Source organism: Candoia aspera, chromosome 8 (assembly GCF_035149785.1).
Source record: "Candoia aspera isolate rCanAsp1 chromosome 8, rCanAsp1.hap2, whole genome shotgun sequence".
In the NCBI taxonomy this organism is placed as follows: Eukaryota; Metazoa; Chordata; class Lepidosauria; order Squamata; family Boidae; genus Candoia; species Candoia aspera.
The window spans coordinates 60549774-60571613 of NC_086160.1; the positions used below are offsets into that span (position 1 = coordinate 60549774).

A 21840-nucleotide genomic window follows, 5' to 3' on the forward strand; every position below is an offset into this window, starting at 1 on the left:
TTATTTCATGATTCTGCTGCAGTGTGAGCTTCCATATGCAGCAGTAGATGGTGAGGGTTCTGTAGCAGCAGATGACACCATAGCTAGAAAATAAGATAGTGTTAAGTATTGGCTGGAAAGGGAATGGGGAAAGGGAATGCACCCTTTTTTTTCCTTCCTAGCTTATTCGTGTCAAATCAAGGAGTGGTGGTAACAGCCAAGAGCTACTGTATATCACAAATTTGTCACAAGTGTGTGAAGCCACCCAGGATGAAATACACAGTGGTGTGGGTGTTTTACAAAATACTTATTTAATTGTGTGAATGACACAAATTTCCTTGGAAGTTCTTATATTTATCATATATCACATACTTGTACCCATCTGCAATTATCTCTCTGTCAAGTGTACTTTACACAGAAATAATAAGCCACTGTTCTCCAATGCATTTCACTATTGTCCCATGGATTTTATGGATTTATACTTTTAGTTAGATTTTTTTTTAATCCATTTTCTGGTCCAGTGACAAATGACTTTGGAATGTGTACTTAAATGTATTAAAATTCTAATCAGTGGAATATAGTTCTTGAAATTCATAAAACTGAAGTCAGTGACAGTGTAACTGAAACAAATCCTCTAGTTTTAGAAGTCTGAGAAGAAAGTAAAAGTTGTTAAGAAATATTTAAAAGCAATAACTAATCAGAAGGGCAGTTCCAAAGTATTGGTGCAAATACTTGAAAACTTACGAAAGAGGTAGATCTAATCAGTAACCATGATGGCACCCAAAGAATTAATTCCTCAGAAGGCCTTGATAGGTGGTATCAAGCTTAGGATTTGATGTGGTCAGATCACAAAGTCAGGTTAACTTTCATCTGATCATTAACCTTATCTCCTTATTTCTGCTGAAACTCCAATTTCCTTCTCAGATGCTTAAAGAAGTCCATGTAATGACTCAGCTTTTATTTTATTTATTTTTATTTGGCCTTTCTGAACAATTTCTGTGCATCTGTTTTCTTAATTACCCTGAAGAGTATAAGTACATTACACTAGCAGATTGGTCAAATATGTGTGTGGCATACAAGTGTGCCAGATTCTTTTTTCTGTGTCTTTATTATAATTCTATTGCGGGGTTTGAGAAGGAGTAAAAGCAACCATTTGATTCACTCAACAAGAACATATACTGGGGAATGGAGGGTGTGTCAGGATTTGAAGATTGAGTTTCCAGTTGGGAAAGCACAAACTTTACAATTCCTTTCAGTTGCTGCTTCCAACTACCGTGACATACTCATTTTATATAGTTGTCTTGTTGATAAAGTTCACCTTTCAAAAAGCAATAACTGATTTTCACACAAATGCAGTCACTGTAATATATTACTGAGACAGCCCTTTCCTATTGCTACAGTGTCACTTACAGGTGAAGCCCAGACACCCAGATGCAATGTTAAAGTCAAGTAAGCATCAATATTTTGTTAATTTTTGTTGAATGAAGGACCATTCACAACAGCCATAGAAATTCAGTTAACAAAATACTGATGCTTACTTGATGTTTGAATAAAAAAAATCAGAATTTTCTGGTAGATCGTGCATAGTGGCAAGACTATATCTGCTGACTTATTGGTTATAAACATATATACAATAAGGGATACCATACCATTAAGAACATATGGTAAAAGAAATATTCTAAACAATTACTATAATAACTGTCCCACTGAAATAATCCCTAATTTCAGTTGACCAAAGGATAGAAGAATACATATTATCTTAAGGGGAAGGAAGTCTACAGTATTACAAACTTCATCTTGAATCTGGTTACACGGGAAGGACAAGAGAAGAAACTCCCCGCCCCATGCGCTGATCCCATCTATTAGAAATGGGAGTGGGGGGGAACCAGCTGCAGGATATTTACTGCAACAGCAGTTATTTACATACATGTGCTAGATAGTTGGAAGGAATCTTTAAAAAGCTACTGCATGTAAAATCTGTTCTTTTCATAGGGTTTTATACCTGTACATTTTGCCTGCTCTCTAGTGAAGGCTATCACATATCCATGCACTCCAACCTTGTCTTACCTCACAACACTTTTTTTTTGTGTGTGGGGGAGAGGGGGATTTCCAAGTATTCCTTGGAAATAGGAATGTCAGTGAAGTTCTTCCCAGCCAGATTCAGAAATAAATTTACGGTTTGGAAAAAGCCATTTCAAATGATATATAAGCTTTACCAGTCGTCACATTATTTTCTATGTTTGATAGAAAATAGAAAGCACCAGTCTACCTGGGTGTGTGAGTTTCTGCCTGTCTCTCCTTTGTCTTCCTTTTGTGTAACATTGAGGTGAAGAGTGTGTGTTTGTTTTTACTTAGCACCAGGCAGGGCAGCATTAAAATCAGAGCATATTGAAATTCCACATACTCTCCCCTTAACTGTCTGCATCAAACAAGGATTGTGTCTAAATGATGGCATGTCCACAGTGATGTCTTGTTGCAAACTACACCTTTACCTATTTGCTTTCCACCATCTGACACAAATATGCAAGCCATTGTTGTGTCATGAAGTCATGATATATATTTCATCATTTGCCCCCTCCATGGATGCCTGTGTCCCTCTTTCTCACTACAAAAAGAACCCCTTCCTCGTCTCCATGTAGTCACCTGCCCAATAGTGTGAGATGGCCAAGGAAGAGGATAAAGGAATAGCTTTCCATTAACTTTGCTTTGAAGCACCTTGGCAGAAAAGGCATTTTTTAGATTTTTGAGTCATTCCCACACAGTAATCCCTCTTTAGTAGTAAAGACAATTCACTTCTATTCCAATGAAGTGCTCTGTATATGCTATTCATCTGGGAACACTGGAGCTCCATGGAGCTTGGATCTGGGCCATTTCCCTACTGAGCAGAGTGATTTCAGAACCTGTCCTCCTGGTTCTTGAGTTTAAGTTGCTCTGTCTTGTAAGGAGAGGTTCTATAAGAAAAATACTGGCTTGATAGTTTCACATCTCCTCAGTAACCTTAACAGGTAAACAGAGATGAAACTGACAAAATTCTGGTCAGTTTCAACCTTTTCATTGGCAGGAACTAGCGGCATAGAAAGCACCAGTCTACCTGGGTGTGTGAGTTTCTGCCTGTCTCTCCTTTGTCTTCCTTTTGTGTAACATTGAGGTGAAGAGTGTGTGTTTGTTTTTACTTAGCACCAGGCAGGGCAGCATTTTGACTCCATGTTCTCAGTACTGTAAGATCAGCACTGCAAGATCAGAGTCCCCCGTTGGGGGAAATGGGCGGTGATATAAATTTAAATAATAAATAAATTAAATCAGTCATTAAGACAATCAAACAGCTTTTGAGAATGAAAATCTTTGAAAATAAAATTCTTATAAAAAAAAGAATGAAAATCTTGATTCAGGCTATTAAAGTTAAAATTATTTTATCTCTGTAAACTCAATCTGAGTTCTGCGTTTTGGATATACTGATATGATAACATTTTGGGAAATAAAGAAAGGAAAGCTGGGTGACTTTGGGCCAGTCACTCTCTCTCAGCCCAACTCACCTCACAGGGTTGTTGTTGTTGGGAAAATAGGAGGAGGGAGGAGTATTAGGTATGTCCCCTGCCTTGAGTTAGTTATAAAAATAATAAAGGTGGGATAAAAAAATCTTTTAAAAAGTTGATAATTGCTGATCATACTTTCCAGAACCTGGTTATATAAACAGGACTCATGGTTGAGTGTGACAAACAAATCTTATTCCTACTGCTCAAGTTCTGGATTTCCTACTGCCTTTTTGCAGCTCATGAAATTGGTCATACTGTACAAAGGGAGCAAAGGTTAGGGTAAAGAAGAGCACAATAGTTGCATATGCCATGTCTTCCCCTGCAGTTTGTGACCTAGGACCTGACTGATAAATTCTTGTTGAGTTATGGTGCCTAGGACATTTGTATATGGAATGACCCAATCATCTCTATCAGATAGCAGACAAATTTCAGAGTTCAGGAAAGCAATGAATTAGTTGAAAACATGGAAAGGGAGGGACAATGAAGGAGGACATGGAAAAGGACTTCAGAAGCATTAAATAATTGAAAAAAAATGTCAAAATCAGGGGGTTAAGAGTGACCTTTGGCCCCAACTTTTATAACAATGCAGTGGTATTTTCTCTAGCCACTTAGAAACCAATAGTCCCTTTGAGGCCTTTGCAGAAGAGAATAACATATTAGAAAACCAGAGAATGAATTTGGCTTTGCAAGCCTGGCCTTTGCCTTACCTTTTGATTTGGCCCCTTTAAAGTCTAGGCAGTATAACACAGCAGCCTGATGCCATTACATTCATAGCTCCTATTTGGCAAAGTCAGTACCACCTGCGTGACAAATTTGGCTGAGTGAAGACCAGCCAATGAAACTAGTCCTTCTTCTCTGCCATGTATTTTAGTCTAAATAGGACAATGGGACCACTCTTTATAGTTATAGCATCTATAAAAGCTCACCCTTTTTCTATGTCCCAGAAGTTCTTGCCTTAGTCTGCTTGGAAAAACCTCCCTAACAACTCTAGTATATAGAATATAGTCTGTGAGCAATCACTTTGATCCAACTACATCCACATTTGTCAGGCTACATTTCACTATACAGTATGGGTGAAATCCATTTGCATTCTCAGACCTTGGCTATAATACTGACATGGTTTAAGATTGATTTTATATGTTGAAATGTGTTCCGGAGCACTGCTGTACTCAAGCCTGCTGGATGAAATATAAAGAAACTGACATTTAAAGCAGATTCCTTTTTATTATTATAGTAGTTTACCAACAACGTAACCTTTGCTTTGCTATAGATAGAAGATCCTGAAACAATAAGGTTTTATTGGTTTCATCTACTTTAAATGTCACCTAGGATTTTCTTGAAAATGTATATTTGTGTGTATGTGTGTGTGTGTTTACTATGTGTGTATTACCACAATGCAGATTTTTGATATCATGCTCCTGCTTCTACCGGTCCTATACATAATCTTTATTCCAAGCGGTATGGTACTTTTGTCAGGAAAAGAAAGCAAAGATCAGGGACACAGGGCTATGCTATAGAGGTAATGGTGGTAGTAGTAGTTACAGTGTTTTGACATGAACTTCCCCATCTGTAAATGGAGACAATTACACTTTGTAAATTTATTTGGAATATTACAGATTATGTGTCCACCGGTTATTATTCATTCATTCATTCATTCATTCATTCATTCATTCATTCATTCATCAATCTGGTTTGGGACTGCAGCAATGGCTGGCATTAGCTTTCTAGAGTTAAAGGTAGGGGCTTTGCCAACCCTACCTGTAAAACCAGAAATAGAACCCCGGGCCTTTTACATGCATCATTGTCAGCATCAGCATATTTTTCAGGTTTTACTCCCTCCTGTTTGCCCAGAGGTCATTCTCTAAGTACAGTACAGTGTAGGGACACATGCAATAATTTGCATTGAGATAGTCAAGGTGAAAGTAGAGCAAGTTACTCCTGGCATATTAATTATCAAGTGCAACTTAGAAAGTCAAAGTCCTATTATATATAAGATGTATATATCAGATCTGTAAAGCAGTAGAGAGGATGTAGTACCCAATTTGTTCCAGATATTCTTTTAAATAGAAAAAGTAAATAAGTAAATAGGAAGCCGGTATATTAAACTTTGCTTCATTCATTCATTCTTACATGAATGCCTTATGATGGTTCCACTGGGATGGTAATGAACACTCATTGTTAAAGCCACCAGGTTGTAGAGGACTGTATGACTGTGTCTCAGGCAGTTTCCCAAAATTAAGACTATGCTTAATTTATTAAGATATTGTGACACTATAAAAGGGAACTGCAACAGTGGGAGAATTCCCTGAATGGTATGCCTCAAGTGAGGAGTATCAGGATATTAGTAATTTAAAAAAATATTACTTATTTTAAAATATTTTATGTTGCCTTTCTAGTAAAAGGTAGTAGAAAGACAATACAAAGGTAAACTTTTAGTAGAACTTTCAAAGATCCATAGCCATTACATCTAGTGTAACCCCAAAGGCCTATAATTCACAGCTTGCTTCTCTATTAATCTTATTCTGTCCCCCTGCTTATCATGTTGCCATGTTTTCTACTTTTCTTATATGCAGGAACCGACTGGCATTGAATATCCACTTATGGATCCAGCAAGTACCATTACAACCATAGTAGGCCCCTGTGCATTCAGCATCCCTCTTCCAATCCGCCAGAAGCTTTGCAGTAGCCTAGATGCTCCTCAAACAAGAGGCCATGATTGGCGGATGTTGGCCCACAAACTAAAACTGGACAGGTAAGCAAGCACATTGTCAACATAAATTTGGCATTAGTTGAGATACATTGACATATGTGCTAGCAGTGCATTAGTGATCCTTCTGAAATTAGTAACAGAGAGTTACCATTGAAATCTGCTCTTCAAAAAGATCCTTTCAAAGAGGTTTGTGACAGTAGCCACATGTGGAAGTAAGTTTTGCTGTGTAATTTGGTCTTATGGGAGCAATTGTCTCACCCATCAATGAGGAACCCATCCCAATTGTAGCTGAGGACTTGATATATCAAATGATCAAAGCTTTTCATTCAACAGTAAAACTAATCTGTTAAAATATAGTTCTCAGGCACTATTTTGGTATTTTTCACTTTTCTACACATTCCCATACACACACACACATATACACACAAATAGAAAGAACTCTGTAAAAGCCTAATTATGTTCTGTGTCCTTTAATATCTGTAGCAGGTGATAATTAAAGGTTCACTGATAGCCTCTAGTACACTTTAATTATATTGTTCTGCTAATCAGAAAAAAAAATCTGTTTAAAAAAAAGATGGTTCATTTTCTTTTTTAATACATACCACTGTTAGAATGACCACTATTATAACAGAGCTACTGATCAAGCAATAGCACAGAACATAATATTCTGGATTGCTAATAAATGACAGTTGGAGGGAAGAAGGGCACAATGTCCTTATTAACATGGTATATCTGGAGTCAGCAGAAGGACATGCAGAAATAGCACCTGTGCTCCAAGTGGTTTATTTTATACAGTTATTAATTACAAATGCTTCTATAGCCTTCACTTGTAGGCACTGACACATAACATACAATACATATTTTGATGCATTGCAATAATTTCAAGATTATCAGACATATTAGATTCAATAATAATAAATAATATTGACATACATTCAAAATAATAATATAAATCCATAACATAACATCAAGTATTTATCTTAACTAGGTACATAATTCTTTATCTTCTCAGTCCCCAAATACACATGTTAAAAACCATGTTTTTAAAAACTTCCTAATTATTAAGAATGAGGGTGTGGTTCTTCTCTCTGGCAGGAGGGAATCCCACAGGAAGGGAGCTCCTACAAAGACTGCTTACCTCTGAGTTTCCTCACAGTTGTCGCATCTCACAGGGTGGGGACTCTCAATATTCACCGTCTGCAGGCATGACTTGTACGGGCAGATTCAGTTTGGAGCAGGCGGTCTCAAGGATAGCTGAACCTGGTAGATCTTTAAAGATGATCACCAAAATTTACCTTGAATTACATCCAAAACCAAACTAGCATCCAATGAAGCTCCTGCAATATTGGTGTTATATGACATTACCAGCTTTCCCAGTTAATATGCAGATCACTGTGTTTTGTACCAGTTGCAGTTTCTGGATGGTCTTCAGGACCAGGATACTCATGAGGTGATAAGGGCATGAGTAATTGAGCCAGCTCATTTTGCTCTAAGAACAGTTGGAACTGGCACACTAGCCAAAATGTGGAAAAGGTCCTCCTAGCCACTGCATCCATCTGCTATTCCAGCAGAAGATGAGAGTCCAGAAGTAGCCCCAGATTGCACACCATGTCTTTCTGGAGAAGCACAACCCTGTCTCGAGCTAAAGCAGATATGGTCCCAGCTTCCAAACCCAGTTTCCTAGGGTTGAGTCTCAATTTGTTTCTCTCCATCCAGTCTCCAGGCAGCAAGATAAGATTTCTGCTGCATCACCCAGACAGCCTGGGATAGAGATCTACAGCCTGCATGTTAAACTGCATGTCAGATGAATTTCCCCAGCAGCCATTATGAAACCCTACTGGATCCATCAAATGTCTGGGGTGGACTAATCTAATTAGCCCCATCTCCCTGCAAAGTTTGTGCCCCAGTCAACTTCTATACTCATGAGAAAGTAATCTGTCCGTAACAAGGGCATAGTTCTTATATCCCCCACTATCAGATCACTTCAAGTGCCCTGAGGTATAAATAAGGTCTAATGTGTGGCTTCTGGTGTGTGTCAGGCCAGTGGTGACTTGGGATGAGCCCTTGGTTGTCACGATGGTCATGAAATCTTCAGCCTCCTGAGAACCAACATTAGAGATGGTAAGCTGAAATTGCCCAGTACTATCAACCTAGGCATCTCAATCACCAATCCACATCAAGTTGTGGTCAAAGGGATGCTGCTGTACAGGTGAGAAGAAGCCAGAGCAAAACATGTCCATCTTGTCCTGTTACCTGTTAAATAACTACCTATACCAGTCCCAGCTCTTGTCTTTGCAGCATTTTGCTGATTCCCCCACACATACTGTGAAATCATTGCACGGTAACTCCTAGCAATGATACTGATAAAGTAATCCACCTGCTATAGTCTCCAGTCTCTGATGAGATTAGAAGCCATGCCTAATAATCTGGGGACTGCTCATCTCTGATCTGTTTATATGGAGCAAAATATAAGACTAGCAAAGAGCACGGTTTTAATAACAGCTGCTTTCTCACTGCAGGTACCTCAATTATTTTGCTACAAAATCAAGCCCCACTGGTGTGATCTTAGACCTTTGGGAAGCCCAAAATTTTCCCGATGGAAATCTGAGCATGCTGGCAACCGTCCTTGAAGAGATGGGAAGACACGAGACCGTTGTTTCGTTGGCAGCAGAAGGAAAGTACTGAACTGACCTTGGAATGAGAAAGAAGGAATGTTAACCATGTCAGCTGTGACTAACTCAAACCAAGCACCCCAAATCTATGTGTTTCATAGCAAGAGGCATTCCAGAGGGACAAGACATGAAATCCTGCCTTTTCACATGCATTCTTTTTGTAAATTATCACAGGATTTGAAAGAAATCATGCAAAGTTGTTACCTTTATAATATAATTCAACCTAACATTCCTCTCAGCTTGGCTGTACACTGCTTAGTGCAGGATTTTACAGTTTCCTAGGAAACGCTTTTTATTGCTATCCAGATATATGGATAAACTTTCTTAACAATCCCAGTTTCTATGAACGTTGTTTACATCAAATCTTGGGCAGCAGGAGGGAAATGACTGTCCATGGCTCTCTTTTTATATATTATTTTTCTTCTTTTGTTGAAAGCCATTCTACACCAAGCTGTGGACAAAGCAGGGTTGTGGCTATTTTCTGATAAATCAATCTCCAACACACATTTCAGATGATTTCATGATTGCAAATCTGCCCATTAGATGTCTTAAAATAATCTTCCTATCACTATTCTGTTTCCTAGATTGATTTAAGCCAGAATTTTAAACTTGTGCATCTGGCAAGAAAATAATCTGGAAGCTGATCAGGTATGCATGTACCCCTTCCTACCTTCCCCAAGGTAGCTTGTGTCCCTTGGTGGCTTCAACTGCAGGGATTTTTTCCCCCCAGCTTACAATATGTCCTGCCTACATCTTCAAAGTGTGTGTGTGTGTGTGTGTGTGTGTGTCATACTCAGTTTGGTATGGTTTGAGAAAAAGAATCCTACCTAAAAAGAAAAAAGAAAAGAAAAAAAGTCGCTTGTATGATTAACTGAATAGTATCTAGTACGAATAATATTATATTTCTTTTAGTAGTATTATTTTTGCTTACCAAAATTATCTACAGCATTAATCATTTGAGCAATGGCAGCACCCTCCCTGAAAGTTGTTTATGGCTGCCATGGGCCTTTTAATCCCTTTAATAGGCAGATTCTTCCCCTTTCTGTCCTGGCCCTGAGGCTCCCCCCAAAATTAATTTCAGTGAACTGGTGCATGAATTAATATCATGCAATACACTTTCTCCTGACAAGCTTTCTTTTACAGATGGGTAATAGTGCATTCATCTCGATAAGAGAATTCAGCCTGGATTGATTATTTTACACAAAGAAGATGTTTCACAAGAAACACTGCATGTTAGTTTTGTTTATTTAGTAGTTTTGATATTAGCTTCCTTTTTTGTTTGCCATAAGCCATCAAAACTTCATGCATGTCCATGGGGCCTGGATTATTTTACAGTATCTCAGTATCAACTAAGTCTGTTCTATGCATATCACCACATATTGCTATTCTTTTAGAGAGAGAAGTTCCTCCAGGTATTGGTTTTGATCCAAAGATGAAAAAGTATTTCATGCAGTTGCAAAGCCTTGAAGCTAAAGGACATGATAGTTTCATTTGTGCATTTCAGATTTACTGTTGAGGACAGAAACAAACATCTGTCCATTGTTGAGTTTAAAGTACTTGAGTTGGGTCCTTCTTTATATGTGTGGTGGCTTGGAAAGGATTTGGTGGCCTGTTAGCAAATGAAACGAGTAATTGTTCAGGCTCATAAGGAACTTCAGTACATTTTTGTTGTTACAGAAACGATACCACAGCATTTTGTTTCTAGTGTTCCCTTTCCTTCTTCTCCCTTTGCATGTTAAAAAAGATATTTTACCATCTTCATTTGCTTGGGATTCTGTTTATGCGTGTGCTTGTATATTCCTGTGAAGGTTCTCAAGTCTGCATTTCTAAAGGTAACCATGAAAATGCCATTAGTTAGCAGAGAAGGTGAATTTTGCCTGACCATGGCTCCATTTTGACATTTCCACAGACTTTTATTTTCCATCCTGTGACTATGCTTTTATTAAACACAGAGCACCATTCATAAAACATTCTATTAGGAAAACCAGACCTTAGTATTTCAGTAATCAAAAGCAGTGAATAGTTTTTGATGGGAGTTCAAAGTAAATGTGTTTTATTTTGTTTTGAAAATGTAGTCAGCATTTGGTCATGGAATGTCCTAGTTGGGCTTTGCAAGTAGCTCTTGATCCAGCACAGTCTGGCTCTTCGAAAGTTAAATGCAACTATCACTGAAGTTAGATGACCTCACTCCTTATGTTCTCTGTCACACATCTTTATGCATTCAGCTTAGCTATCAGACTAATGGTCCTGTCAAACATATTCTCTAATAACTGACCTATGTGATTTTTTAAAAAGTACCTACACACTGTCATTATCATGTGAAATAAGGTGGGTCTGATGCCATACAGGTGATAGAAAGCGAAGTAGGAGTCCAAAGGAGGCTGATGTCTAGAGATTCCATCTGACAAACCAGAGAGATTATTAAAAGGTAACCCATCATTTTAAAACACACACGTATTTTCAGAATCATTAGCTGGTCTAATCTTTTTGTTGGACCATTATATCAGGTATTGGCAAGGTGGTGCCTATTAGATGAAGCCTCAAATAAAAAATAAAAAATGTCTGTTTTTCACAAGATAACCAATTCTCTCAAGATCTACCATGTTTTTGTACTTTTTTATTTTTTAAATGTTTGTTTTTACTTTTTAAAAAATGGTGACATCACATAAACTTTACCACAATACTTGCTGTCTGAAAAGATCACTGATGCCTGTCATATAGTAATCAGCTATATCCTGGTATAAGGAAACAGAAGATCCCCAAAGAAAATACGCTGGATAACTACATTTCAGCGAATGTCCTGCCTAGTGATCTATCTCCTTTCCTTTCCTTTCCTTTCCTTTCCTTTCCTTTCCTTTCCTTTCCTTTCCTTTCCTTTCCTTTCCTTTCCTTTCCTTTCCTTTCCTTTCCTTTCCTTTTCCTTTTCCTTTTCCTTTTCCTTTCCTTTCCTTTCCTTTCCTTTCCTTTCCTTTCCTTTCCTGTAATTGTATAAAGTTAATAGCTGTTACTCATAGCATTTTAAAATCTATCTTAATCTATTTCTACTCCTCACAATATATGAGAAAATAAAAGAAAGCTACATTAGGCAGCATTCCGTGTTCTTTCCCTTATTTCCCATTTGCATCATTTTCCCCAAGTGGCAGTAAGATTGCACTATCTTATCTCCCTAGTCTACTTCCCTTCCAAAGAAGACCATGCCCCAAAGTTCAAGATTTGCAAGAACGTGTACAATTCTCATTATTCTTACTTCAATTTAAACTGTAATGAAATATCCAAGATCTCTCTCTCCTTTGCTGTTGGTCCAAAATCAAAACTTGCAGATTGAAGAAGAAAATATTATTTAAATTTTGAAGCAACTCCAGTATTTGAGGTAAGAGAATAATTATGGTCTGATTTTGCTGATTTTATTTTTAAGGGGGGATTGACCTAGATTAAGTTTCAACACTGTCTTAATCAGCTTTACTAGTGTTACACAGAAAAAATATTCTATCGTTTATGAGAATGGATGCACAGTGAGGGATCAGGGACTGGAATTCAGTCCCCCAATTTTATGGAAACCTGCAGGAGTGGGAGACCATCCCCATTCTTATAACCCCCTTCCCAAATGACCCAGTCCACTATATTTCTGCTTTTTGGGGGAGGGTTAAGGATGGTAATGAGATTATTCCACTTGATGTAGAGCACTGTCTTTTCTCTTTGTTTCTCCAGTGAGAAAATGCCAGGAAGCTGAGTATAGATCCAGTCTGACACTTAGCAGATGGGAGAGTGGTTGGATTGTATGTGAATGTGTATAAATTATACAGGTAGTATTGTTTTACATAGTTGTTTCTTCTATGGCCTATAGATTAGGTTGCTCTAAGCATCCGAAAAAAGAGCTTTGCCATGAGTGTTCACATCAGCAAAGCACCATCCTGGAAGCCTTAAAGCAGCCATGTCCTTTGGAAAACACAGCTGCTTCAGTGTGCAGACAGACTTTGGGACTGCCAACAAAGCAAAGTGACTGGGGAAATGCACACATGCACAAACAGCCAGGGACAGCCCTTGAAGCAGCTATCTTTAAACTTTCAAAGAATGCAGTTGCTTTAATCCATCAAAGAGGGATGCTTCATTACTCTAACATCCTTTGTGAACATCTCTTTTAAATATTTTCTGTAGCCAGTTGTAGATACAGTGGATGCAATGAATAGTAAATATACACATACGTATACATATTACCTGTAAATTTTGAAAAGTTGATGAGCTGGACATGAATTCCTACTTAACGATAGCCCTTTTCAGATCATTTTGCAAATATGTTTGGCTAAATTCTGTATAGGAAAGTCCATGATGATAGGGATGTGTGTGCATTATGTGAGTGTATGTTTATTCTATACCTAAAATCCACAAATGCACAGCAAACTATGAAGTACGCCTGTCCCCTACAGCTGTTCTGAAGTTGATCAAAGGTTTTTAAGTTACTATGGAGCAGTTATAGGAAAGAAACAGACTATTCCAAAGTAGGGCATGTGCTGTAAATGAATACAGCCAAATAACCTTCACGTTGGCCATGTAGTTTAAGGTATACAGAGTTAACTCCCAAGATGCGGCCTGAACACACTTCATATTTCAATAGGAAACATTCCTGCAAAACTAAGTTTGTGGAAGCAGGAAGAATGGTGGAGTTTATAAGAAAAAACAGATTCTATAATAAAATAATTTTGAATGCTTGAGCCTACTGCCATCTACTGGCTTAGTACACCATCTAAATGGCATTTTAGAAAAATTAAAAGCCACTTTTTCTCTTAGCATTGAATGTAATTAATTTGTTATCCTTTCCTTGATTTTTTTTTATCTGTATTGACTTCTAGTAGTAAGATCTTCAAAACTGCATTTATGAGACACATGTGTTTTTGAGACCTATAGAAACAATCAAGACTATCTTGTGCAACATCCCACTTAAGCTTCTAGAGTCTTTGGGTACTTATTAAAGGAATTTGTAACTTTTCTCTTTGCCTTCTTAGACTTTTGCAGATGTGTCTATTGTGTATACAGGTATACACAATATATAGGTATTGTGTATGCAGGTCCTCACAGTGATATATCAAATGCTAGTAATAGAAGTAAAATATATAAATATTATACCTATACAGCTATATAAAAGTAACTAGATATATTAAAAACATTTTACTTTTCTCTTTTTAAACTCCTATAATGAGAAAGCATTTAAGGGTGTTTGTTTGTTTGCTTAGTTTATTGTTTTGCTACTTTCTTGTCATTCTTTTCTTGAGAAGGTAACACAGATGAAGTGAATTATATATTCATATTGCTTAGAATGTATGGACTTAGCTCATTCTAGAACATTACTGGAATTTCTAGCAGTAATTTCCTTCCTTGGTGCAAAAATAATGAAATGCATATCTGCACACATTCACTGAATTGGATATTACCATTGGTTATGATCAAAAGATTTTTATGCAGTTTTGCATTCATTGCTTGAACTGAGGAAAACATATGTATCCCAATCTAATTTTGAGGAAGGGGGAATCTCACATATAGATGTACAGGTTTGGTTTGCATAGTACACTTAACTAGGTCTGTTAAAGATCTAGCTGCTGCATTCATGTAACATGCTAAGTTTGGATATGTTAGACTTAGTCTAGTATGTTCCTTGAACCCAGCCTATATTCAAGGTATTGCACAACTGTAGGAAATGATTTAATTCAGTATCCAAGTTAAGCATGTTGTATGAACCAGACCATAGAGTGATTGTCCAAATGCTGAGATAATGCCTAGAATTTCTGCAGTGAAGTAGTTTCATAGGTTTCAAAGTAGAGTAGATGGACATCTGGTCTGTTAGGTGGACCAACATCTTTTCCCCTTAATCACCATTTTCTTTCCCTATAAACCATTGTTTTTGTAGTAATATTAAAGACTCACAAGGAATAATTTTTCAATGACTTAAGTGTGGTGGAGTGCAGAGGCTGAAAGACTGAGTTGTGCTAGTCATTAGAAAACTTTAAGCAAGCCTCTAGCTACAGCCTCAGTTCCTCTTCTGGCATGAACAGTACTGTCCAACTTACTGGTGGAATTTCAGAGTAGTGCTTTGAATAATCAACAGCCATTGAAATTTTAAGTATACTATGAGAGTGATTTTTATTGAGCAGCAATAAATATGGAACATTCAAGAATTTTGTAGAAAATACTATAGACTTTTTTTCTGCTTAGATTTAGGATACACAAACTTTAGATTCAACTTTCTCAAGTTTTTGAGGATTTCTTTTTCTATCTGATCCTCGATAGCATGACCAGCATCTCTGGATGGCAAATATGATCCTCACTCTTCAGCCTTGATGTATCTTTCTTGAAGGCAATTATTACCCATGTTTCCACAATGGCTTTAAGAAATCTATAGCTTGAGCCCAGCAGTAACAAAGCTTGCTTGTTTGCTGGCCTAAGCAGGCAGGCTGCATCACCTAGTTACCTTTTCTCAATATATCACATATTGTGGATGAAAATGTCAGTGTGAGCAGGCAATATATGTCCAGCCTGAATAATGCATTTGAGAAGACATGCACTGCTGCCACTGATTACATTATACACATCAGCATTACATCATTTATTTGAGTAGATAGATATGGAGCAGAATGGTAAGCCAATGGTGGAAGTGTGGATAAAGCTGTGTATATCACACAACCTAACTTGAAACCTTTAAGCAAGCCTGCTGATTTCATGTTCAGCATCTTTACCCTTTTAAATGTTGATTCAATTTTAAGTCTTGTTAGTTTTTGTTTATAGAATAATAATGAATGGAAGGCCCATTTTGCCTTTCCTCTCAGGCAGCAAATGGCCTGGACCTAAAACTCAGTGCAAAGTTAAAAATACTGATTTTTTTTTTCCCCACAGAACATGAAGTCAGCTCTGAAATGGAATACTAAAATAGGAGTAGTATCAACATTAGTGATATAGCATATCACTCAGTATGCTCCATCTGTAGCAAGGAGCTTGGGCAGAAAAACCTAGAATCAGGCACAAGTCATTCATACAAGATGAATGTGTATGTGATGAATACCTTATTTTTCCTTGATCTTCAGGTAACTGCTACTTAGCAGCTCCTTGTGATTCAAATGGTGACATTGCAGGCATATTTTGGTTGCATGGTCATTTCCCTCTATTAAATTACTTGGATATAGCTTTTTAGACAAATAGAGGATAAGTCCATATGGAGCCACGATTTTTTATGGCTGAATGTTGCTCCACACAGACTTATTCCTTATTTGGTTAAATAGGCCTTACTCGGAGCCTTTATTTGAAGATCAGTGGTTCAGACTAGCTAAAGTGAAGAAACAATCACTATTACACTTTGCTCCTGGTAGAAGCAGTATTGGTTAAAGGCTTTGAACTTTAACTTCAGTCTGATCTGAACAGACTGTATACCAGGCTGTTTCTTTATGAAGATATTTAAAAGTGTGGCAGTTTGTGACTTTGCTGCTATATAGTTTAATTCTTTAATTGTGTCTTTGAAAAAGAACAAGATAGCCAGATGTATCTTACTGGAAAAATGAATTCAACACTCTGTGACATCAGTGAAAATGTATATTGTGGTTTTAGTATTGATATTAATTCCTCCACTCCCTCTTTATCTTCATTTTATAAAGTACAGATTGTGTGATTGATGTAGCTTTGTTAGATAAGGTTATGATCTTTATTGTGTCCTTATCTGATAGTTTTGATTTTGATTAAAATTTCACTTCCTTGGCAGTTCCATTTGTGGCTGTTAGGATTCAAATAAATGCCTTTTGCTTGGCTGGAAAAGTTTAGTTGAGCTTGTATAGCCTCTTGGACTCCATATGTGTATTTCAACAAACTGATTAAAATAAACCAGAAGGAACAAAAAAGAAATAATAACCAAATTAAGTAGACAAGGTAGGACAAAGCAAAACTGCCTGATACTCACTTTTATTCTCCCTCTGTGGCCTTTGCTAATTATCCCTTCTAAAATAATAACCATCACTATCACCATACATCACCTTCTAACCCCTTTCTGTGAGAGGGCACTGAACATAAACTTTGGTAAGAAATATGATTCTCTTGGGGCTGATATTAGAGCATCTACATATTTGATTTCCTTTACTGAGATGCTCTTTCTGTCTATTACTGGGCAGTAACAGCATGAAAGCAGACACTTGATACTGGTTTAAACCTAGACTAAGACATTCCTGCTAAAGCAGGAGAGGAGAAAGGAGAGAGGAGAGGATGTACGAGCAACTTATGTTTGAGAGGAGAATCTTGTTTCTTAATTTTTTGCATCTCGGAACAGAACCACAAGAATATTACTTAAGGTTTATGCTGGGAGTGGATTTTGGTCTCACATCATCAGTTTTGTTAAACCGGATTAAGGGAACGGGTTTGGTTTGATTTTGATCTCTCTTATTGCTGTATCTTCTATGCAATTCTTTTTCTAAAGAATTACTATGACTAACAGAGCAAAGTGCTAGCCATTGCATTCTTTGTATTGCTGTACAGTGGAGGTGTAGTTTACTAGTTCAGAGTGTGCCTCTGTCCCCTTTTCCCTTTTTCCTTCAGCCCTCTGTTTGTAAATGCCTGCATTTATGCTGTCAGCCTGACATGTACAAAGTGTAAGAAAGAATTTTTAAACAGGTTATAAATTATATTTATAAGCAAGTAAAAACAGAGTTATTTGTGTCTTTTCATTTAGTAAAAGCATCTTCCGACTCATTTGTAGGAAAGCAGTTTGTGTTTTCCTGTATTATAACACAACTGGTTCACGTTCACACTGATGCTTCCACCTCACAAGAGAGTAATTGCAGATACAAATGAGCTGAAAATATACATATTTCAAGAATTTAACTGCTTTGCAAGCCACAGCCCACAGATGAATCCATTTGCTTCATGAACTCAGAACTGCTTTTCCTGATATGTCTCCCCATGATCAAAGGCCATATGCCTTGTGAAAGGGCACAAAAAGGAGGAAACTTTAAAACTTCATCACGTATAAGTTTTAAGCACATTAAAGGTAAGTCTTTAGATTCTAGCAATAATGTTGGGGTGGATCCGTGTATTTTCTTTGGGGGCCTTTCAAATTTGACAGAGAATTTGAGATCCTGCTGCTCAAATCACTGCAAAACACCAATCCATATGGTATCCAAGAAGGTAGGTCACTCCCACGTTTATACACTTCCTGAAGAAGGAAGTGCACCAGAGTGGACTTTTCAATCACAGAATGACTAATGCTAAGGAAAAAACTCTTGCTAAAATACGCTCTGGGTTAAAAGCATACAGGCTGCTAAAAAGCCAAACAAGAATTGGAACAGGATTTAAATCAATAAATGATAACACCCTAAGTTGTTGCCTTGCTCCCATGTAATACTGAAAACACAGAATGCAGTTATGCCAATTAGTTTATTCCAGAAAGGGAAAAACTGGGGACAGATATACATAATGTAATTGTTACCTGTCTCACCATTCTGTCCCTGATGAAAGCTCTTCTGTTTTAGACTGCTGTTTTTTGACCCATTCTTGTTAATAGATCTTTTTCAAACACTCCTCAAAATGAGTTTCCAATTTCAAGACTGAAAGGCAGCAGATGCAAAGTATCTCTCTCCTCTCCTGCACCTCCTCAGGCGCAGTGCACATAGAAGGTGCTTACCAGTAAAAGATAAGCTTGTAGTATACAGGTAGTCCTCACTTAGTAACCACAATTAGGACAGGCAACTCTGTTGCTAAGCTCCTCATTTGCTAAGCAGAAAACCCCGTGGCCATGATGGGTTTCTGACCTCAATTCCCCTTCAGTCATTAAACAAAATGTAAGACCGTAACTTACAATTTTACTTCTGCCTTCTCTTTTAACTCTGTTGCAAGCTGGTTGTGAAGCATGCAAGTGGTCATCACATGACCATGGGACACTACAACAGTGATAAATATGAGGATTGGTCACAACAGCTTTTTTTTACACTGTTACAACTTCAAAGAGGTTAGTAAGTGAAGACAACCTGTAATCTCGGGACTCATTTACAGACATTAAACATTTACTTTATTACAGGTCAAGATTTATGAAACAGATCTCTCTCTACTCATAGGTCCCACATGTCTGACCATGTTGCCCCTCTGACATAGACTTTTTCCTCTCTTTAAACTATAAATCACCTTCCTCCCAACATTACAAAGTTTCCAAGAGCAATTTACAAAAGTGGGAAATGCAATCTGTCCGTTTGCCTAGCTATATTTCGTAGATGTCACGAACTGCAAGTAGTGTAGGTTGGTGCTTCGAACAGTTCCTTTCATCATATAAATCCAGCAGCAGCAGCTGCCGATTGTGATACAACTTAGAAAGTTCCCCGAAGGTGGGTTTTTGTGGTATACAAGGAAGGTAGACAACAAAGGAATGGTTGGTGAAGATGACAGAACCAGTGGAGATGGCAAAATAAACTTGTTTGATTAGAGAAAGACCAACAACTACATTTATCAGTGACTAGAAACTCCTTATGGACTTTTTGCTGAAAAAAGAAAAAAAAATATGGCTGCGAGAGCTGGCCCATAAGGAAGGCTGAAAGAAGGAAGATCGATGCTTTTGAACTGTGGTGTTGGAGGAAAATTCTGAGAGTGCCTTGGACTGCAAGAAGATCAAACCAGTCCATCCTCCAGGAAATCAAGCCAGACTGCTCACTTGAGGGAACGATATTGAAGGCAAAACTGAAATACTTTGGCCACATCATGAGAAGACAGGACACCCTGGAGAAGATGCTGATGCTAGGGAGAGTGGAGGGCAAAAGGAAGAGGGGCCGACCAAGGGCAAGATGGATGGATGATATTCTAGAGGTGACGGACTTGTCCCTGGGGGAGCTGGGGGTGTTGACGACCGACAGGAAGCTCTGGCGTGGGCTGGTCCATGAAGTCACGAAGAGTCGGAAGCGACTAAACGAATAAACAACAACAAGCTTATGGAAAGAAGGAAATTGTGATGTAACCTGGGAGAGTAAAATACACATTTATAAATGCTGTCAAAAAGATGGGAAGCCACTTCTTTATCTTTTTTTCCCCTATTGTTTTCTATTTTCTATCTTACTTATTCACTATTCTTCCTTATTTTCTTTCTTTTCTAATATTTGTATTGTTTAACATCCTTCAAAAATATATATATATTAAAAAAAAGGAATATGGGGAAGGTAGTTGGGGAAATGAAGCTTGCTGTTGTTTCTCCTAAGTGTACAGTGAAGTTCTAATTAATTACATCTTTCAAAATAAATGAAACAAATCTCTTTCAACACAGAGAAAATTGGAAAGAATTACCAATTCATTTCAACTTAGGGCTAAATACATTTTTTTTCTTTTTTTAATGAATACTAAGAAATAGAATGTTTAGCTGCACTGAAGTCCCGTTTCTGTGGGGCAGTTTATCAGAGTGATAACTACAGTTTTAGCAAGACTGCGGTAGGTTTCTAAAGAAAGGAGAGATATGAAAGGAACTAGCTTTTTCAGGCTACAATCCAATGCAACCTTAGTAAGGCCAACTAAACTAGTAAACTCAGTAGGTCTTACTATGGAGTAAATAAGTCTCTGAATATCTCAACCAATTTGTGTGCCCCTTGGTTTGTCACCTAAATATTTTGAATACTCCACTCCAAAAAGCATGGAGAAAATCTACCTATGTGGTTGCTAAGAGTCAACAAGAACTTGATAGCACATAATGAAGCAAACAAATTCCAAAAAGAAATCCTGTTTTTTTGTTTAAATACCAACAGCCATTTTTTCTTTTGTATTGACCCTAGCTCCTTTTTCCACCGTGCAGTGTAAGACTAATAAGCAGTTTGAGCAAAGTTCAATGAATCAGGAATAAGGAAGCTTAACATGCTTTTATAACATCATTGTCAAAAAACTTTTGGGCTGCAAAGCAGAGTCAACATTTCTCCTAATGGTAATCTGTGATCTGTAACTTTAAAGTAAATTCTGACTTCTGCATTTCTATTTTGCCTATATTTTTAATGCCCATTAAAATAAGCCTTCCCGCTCTTGCCAAATTAACACCGATCAGGAATCATTTTGCAAGTTTCCAAAATTACAAGAATTGGGGGGGGGGGGTTGTCCATAATTTTTAAAAGCTGTTCTAGCCATAAATATAAAATCAAAGGTCTGTTTCTCTACCCACACCATATGTCAGCAGTTCATAAACTAATCTCTCCTCCCCACACCTTATCCAATCTACATCTGGACAACTGATTATGGTTAAGTTGTATCATGTGTACTAAATTTCATGGTCCTGGAATGGATATGTTTCATTTTTTTAACAGGAATTTAAGCAAAAATATTATGGAATCCTTAAAAATTGCCTCATATAATGGGTGGGGGGAGGGAATGCCCTATCATGTGTGTTAATGTTTTGTTTCACATCTTCCGCTTGTTTTTTCAACTATCAAAAGTTTACTCACAGTGAACATATTTACTTTTTGATAAAGTAAATTCACAAATAAGTATATCTGTCTAACCATAACAAATCTCATTGCCAACTAATTTTGTGTAAGCATTTCAAATGATTCTGTTCCAGCAGAGCTAATGATTAAGTAAAATTCTCTCTCTACAGCTGCAGTAAAATAGTAAGTGGAGGATAAAAATCAGAAGAGGTTGTAGAAAGCAGAAATCAATTAAAATGCACACAGAAAATGTGTACTTACAATCACTATGCAATTGGTAGAAATTTAATGTTTCCTCTACCCAAATGCCAGCTTAACACTGTCCCCTTGTTTTAAATAATAGTGTAAGTCCAGATTTTCCCGCATGGACCTAAACATGGTATCTACCTTAATTTGCAAACAGGTAGAGGAAAGTATATAATGTTTGCCCATTTTAAAAACACAATGTTTTATGTCTTTGAACTTGAAGACAGACAAGAGGTGGGAAAGAATAGGCATGCTTACAAAAGATTTTGGTCCAGATAATTTCTTCATTGGTATCT

General features: G+C 37.4%; 2 protein-coding genes across 2 annotated transcripts in view; one reads left to right on the plus strand and one right to left on the minus strand.

Moving 5' to 3' along the window:
- Positions 1-9673, plus strand: part of UNC5C (unc-5 netrin receptor C) — a 152974-nt gene extending 143301 nt beyond the window's left edge. The window contains exons 15-16 of the mRNA XM_063310736.1: positions 6086-6264; positions 8742-9673. Of these exons, the coding sequence (XP_063166806.1) occupies positions 6086-6264; positions 8742-8907 (345 nt within the window). The 3' untranslated portion in view covers positions 8908-9673. The remainder of the gene's footprint in view (positions 1-6085; positions 6265-8741) is intronic.
- PDLIM5 (PDZ and LIM domain 5) overlaps positions 1-21840 on the minus strand; it is a 705552-nt gene that overhangs the window by 268845 nt on the left and 414867 nt on the right. The gene's annotated exons all lie outside the window — the stretch shown is intronic.